General features: G+C 37.5%; 1 protein-coding gene across 1 annotated transcript; it reads right to left on the bottom strand.

Moving 5' to 3' along the window:
• Positions 1 to 4,522: 4,522 nt before the first annotated feature.
• LOC145096274 (uncharacterized) lies at positions 4,523 to 4,990 on the bottom strand. Its single transcript, XM_079034027.1, has one exon. The coding sequence runs from the start codon at positions 4,988 to 4,990 to the stop codon at positions 4,523 to 4,525; it is 468 nt and encodes a 155-aa protein (XP_078890153.1).
• Between the last annotated feature and the right edge of the window lie 351 nt (positions 4,991 to 5,341).

Here is a 5,341-nt window from a genome sequence, read left to right on the forward strand (position 1 = left end):
TAACACAAACTTAGGTCGTCTTACATGAACGTAACCATATATATATATATATATATATATATATATATATATATATATATATATATATATATATATATATATATATATATATATATATATATATATATATATATATATATATATATATATATATTGTCACACCCCCGAACAAGACGGCGGAAACGTCTGGGGGCTCGTGTGACTAATAATTGAATAATCATGACAATGAATATACATGAAACATAACACATTCATCACCAACATTACATAATACAACCAACATTGTTCACATCAAGTACATTGTTAAAATACATAAGTTCAAATTGTTAAATGTACGATAAGTGATCTTACATAAAACAAAACCATACACACTTGCAAATCTTCCAGCTTAACAATTACCTGAGAATACAAGTTATTTCGAAAACGGTCAACATATATAATGTTGGTGAGTTCATAAGTATGTTTGAGTAAAAGTCTTTGAATCTTTTATAAAAACCCAGAAAATCCGATATTTTCTGTAAATTGTCTGAAAATGATGTGAAAATCAAGTATAAATTCATGTGTGAATTTCATAGTTATAACTTGTATGTGTGTAGTTTAGATTCATTGTATTGTGAAAAAGTGATAAATATATATGAATAATTTCCCCAGAAAATCTGATATTTTCTATTTTATAACAATGTCTAGATTCTTGTATCGTTAATAAGTCGTTTTGCATTGACACAATCGAAGAGTTTATCTTCGAAAGGTAAAATTTTTGGTATTTAATCCCTATACGAGCAGTAATAACCATGCATGATAAGGACTAGGTTGCCCGTCTTGGCATTTTTCCAAATGCCGGTATTGCTCAAGATTTTGTCACCCTACACTGGCCTAGTCTAGGTGTAGCGAACAACTAAGCCGTGTGGGGTCACCCTGTATAGATCTATACACAAACTCCCGCTTTCCTACCTGGAAACACTGATTATAACTACATGCTACGATTGTACACTCAGAGGTGCCAACCGACATGTCTCACTCGATTCTCAACCCCTTTTGTACTATGTTTAATGTTTACGTATATATGGTATGTTTTTGTATTCGAAAGGTACATATATAAGTATACAAAGTTTAATGAATACACAAAAGTATAGTTATGGCCTACTAGCATGTGAAATTTCCATTCCAAGCCCTATTAGCACGTAATTAGATCACAACGACCCAATAACATGTAAGAGGGTAATTTAGGCCCAATAGGCATGTAAATGGGCCACAAAAGCCCAATAAACATGTAATCCATAACTTAGGCCCGAATTAACATGTAAGTAGGCTGCAAGGCCCAATAAACACGTCATCGAAGACATTGGGCTCAATATACACTAAAATGGGCCCTTAGGGCCCAATGGCCAAGTAACGTGAATATTAGGCCAAATAAATAGTTATTGACATATTTTGTTCATTTGTTTTGGTTTCGTTGTTTGTTTTAACTCAAGGTTTACTAGATTGATGATAAGAAGCTTTCTTTCTGTAAAAATGACATTTTTGCCCAATAATCCTCCAATTTTTAATTAAGGCCCAAAGTTTTGTAAAAGTGACACTTTAGTCCATAATTTATAAAAATTTGCAATTTTTGTTCCAAATGTCTAAAAATTTACGGTTTTAGTCCAAAAGTATATATCTTTGACATTTTGGACCTAGTTTTGCAGAAAAGTGCATTTTCAGCCCTTGGTTTGTAAAAATCTACAATTTCGGCCCAATTTTGGAAAAATTTACATTTTTGGTCTAATTTGAAAATAAATGTTATTTTCACCCCTAAATTTTGTTTATTTACATTTATGACCCACATTTTACTGAAATAACATTTCTAATCCCAAAAGCTTCATTTTTTCGCAAGTTTGGGCCCAAACCGTGAGGCCCAAATTTTTTGGCCCATTAAGCTCAAATTTGCATTTCTGGCCCTTTTTAAAGTATGTTTAACATAAAATACCTTTTTATACATATAAGACCTGTTTGGTCCCTATAAAATCATAAATGTCACTTTTTGTCTTTGTCTTTTGCTTTCTTGACAATTTTGACCCTTAACAAAGTTTTTGCCTTAAATTTTGTATCTTAGACATATAACACTTTTAACTTGATAGTTTGATGTATATAATGTCATAGTTCATAGATCTTTGCTAAATAATACTTAAAATTTCGAGGTTTGTTAAGATCTAACACATTTTTACCAAATAAACTAAGAATTCACACAAAACATGCATATAACACATAGGTGTACACATTTTACTTGCATTCTCCCCCAAAAATCATATGAAAACCGAAAACAAGGGGGTATGAACTAACATTTGCTTGATGTTTCGGTTTTTGAAGAAGAATGGAAAGAGATGAAGTGATTTTTTGCCCTAGCAAACTCCCTTGAGTAGATTTCGAGCTTAAGAAGTTTTCTAGGAGTATGATCACCAAAACCTTATTTAGAAGGAGTGATCTAACATGAGAAAGAAGTTATGTAACTTGGATATGTAAAGACTTACCAAGAATGATGATTTTTGTTGGTGAAAACCTTCTTGAAGATGCTCAAGTTCTCGAAAATTAGAGAGGAAAGGAAGGAGTGTTCTTATGAATGTTTGATAGAAATTTGCAAATGGAGTGTGTGTGTGTGTGGTTACCTTCGGACGTGAAGAAATAGGGGAGGAAGGGAAGGCCTTGCTTAGATACTTGGTGAGTATTATCCTTCCTAGGAATATGGTGGTTAGTGCATGGATACCCCCCATGCATTAATGAGGTGTCAAAATCTCAAGTTTTCTTCCTTTTTTTTCGTTATAAGTATGGGCTGAGAATTTGATTAGGAAGGAGAAGCAAATTAATTTTGGGCCTACCCTTGGTCTTTGCTCGAACTCATGAGGCCCCTAGAGAGGTTTTCGGCCCAATGGGCTTATTAAATGGTTCACGACCCATTTTGAAAGAAGAAAGGGTGTTTATTGTACATTAGGGTTAATTGGAGTTGTTATGGCCCAATAAGGCCCATTAGGGTTAGAATGAATCATTCTAGACCTAAATGGTCCAAAATGTTATAGATTGATGAATTGGGTCCATTTAGATCCCATTTAAGGGCCCTAACCCCAAAATAGGTTAATTTAATACTTATTGGTCCATTAGGCCCATTAAGGAAATCCTAGTCCTATATGGACTTAAACAGGGATTCCTAGGGTTTTCAAGTTCTTTGATGAACATAATTAATGAATCTAAATGAGCATTGAGTAAGATTTACTTAGAGTATATGATTTACAATAGTTGAATGGTTACATAGGAATAGAATTTCCTAGCTAAAATGCGAGTTGTGACATTATCCCCTCGTTAGAGGGAATTTCGTCCCGAAATTCTTTTGAAAATTAGGATTGTGAAGGAACGAATAAGTGAGGGTACTTCTGCTTCATCAAGTCTTCATGTTCCCACATGAATTCTAGTCCACGTTTTGCGCTCCATCGAACCTTCACGATCGAGATGCGACTTTGCTTTGTACGCTTCACCTCCCTATCCATAATCTCGACTAGTTCTTCGAAGAACAGGAGATTCTCGTTTATCTCAATAACTTCCAAAGGGACGACAAGGGTTTCATCTGATAGACACTTTTTCAGATTCGAGATGTGGAACACTGGGTGTACGTTGCTAAGCTCGGCGGGTAGCTGCAGCTTGTAAGCTACTGGACCAATCCGGGCAAGAATCTCGAATGGTCCAATGTATAGCGGGTTCAATTTTACTCTTTTCCCAAATCGAATCATTCCCTTCCATGGAGAGACCTTTAATAGCACGCGATCCCCGAATTAAAATTCTAGTGGCTTTCGTCGCTTGTCAACATAACTCTTTTGTCGGTCTCACGATGCTTGAAGTCGAGCTTTGATTTGGACTATCTTCTCGGTTGTTTCATGAGTGATTTAGGGTACTGTAAGAGCACTGGCTGACGATTGCCCTTTTTCTAGTTGAGTGTCACCCACCTCGACCCAACATAGGGGCGATCTACATTTACGACCATATAGAGCCTCGAAGGGAGCAACCTTGATGCCCGTGTGATAACTGTTGTTATAGGAGAATTCGATCAGAGGCAAGTGGGTATCCCATGACTTGTCGAAATCGATCATGCCAGCTCGGACCATATCTTCTAGGGTCTGGATGGTGCGCTCACTCTGACCATCCATCTGTGGGTGGTAGGCGGTGCTCATATCTAGTTGTGTACCTATTGCCTTCTTAAGATATTGCTAGAATCTTGAAGTAAATCTGCTATCTCGATCCGAGATAATAGATACTGGCACTCCATGGAGTCTCACAACCTCATTGATGTAAATTCGGGTCAACTTTTCCATCTTGTAGGATTCTTTTATTGGCAGGAAATGAGCGGATTTTGTTAGTCTATCTACAATTACCCATATTGCATCCAATCCGCCAGTTGGCTTGGGTAATTTTGTCATGAAGTCCATGGTAATCCTCTCTCATTTCCACTCGGGTATCACTGGTTACTGCAGCAGTCCCGAGGGATTTTGGTATTCCGCTTTCACCTTGGCGCAAGCAAGACACTTGCCCACGAAAGTGGGGCTATCTCTGCCTTCATATTAGGCCACCAATATTGCTGCTTGATATCCAAATACATTTTGTCTGACCCCGGATGAATAGAATATCGCGTCTTGTGGGCTTCATGCATGACTATCTCTCTAAATCCCCCAATTTTGGGAACCCAAATTATATTCATGAAGTAGTGGGTTCTGTCGTCTTTGACTTCGAGCTCCTTCTCCATTCCTCGTAGCGATTCACTAGCGACATTCTCTGGCTCCAATGCGTCCAATTGGGCTTCCTTGATCTGTGAGGCTAGATGAGATTGGATGGTGATTGACAGGGTCTTCACACGACGACTTGAATACTCCTTTCGGCTTAGCGCATCAGCTACTACGTTAGCCTTGCTTGGGTGGTATTTGATTTCACACTCATAATCATTTAACAGTTCAACCCATATCCATTGCCTCATGTTTAGTTCCTTTTGATTTAAAATGTCTTGGAGGCTCTTGTGGTCTGTAAAGATGGTGCACTTGGTACCATAGAGCTAGTGCCTCCAAATTTTCAGGGCGAAGACCACCGCCCCCAGTTCAAGATCATGCATGGTGTAATTTACTTCATGCGTTTTCAGTTGTCTGGATGCATAAGCAATTACCTTCCCACGTTGCATAATGACACAACCTAAACCCTGATTCGAAGCATCACAGTAAACTATGAAGTCTTCGGTTCCCTTCGTAAGGATAACATTGGAGCATTACATTGGGCTTGCTTCAAGGTTTGGAAAGCGATCTCTTGCTTCTCCGCCCAGTTGAAAGGTACGCTT

The sequence above is a fragment of the Lactuca serriola genome, chromosome 3 (assembly GCF_051521515.1).
Source record: "Lactuca serriola cultivar US96UC23 chromosome 3, Lser_US96UC23_V15, whole genome shotgun sequence".
Lineage (NCBI taxonomy): Eukaryota > Viridiplantae > Streptophyta > Magnoliopsida > Asterales > Asteraceae > Lactuca > Lactuca serriola.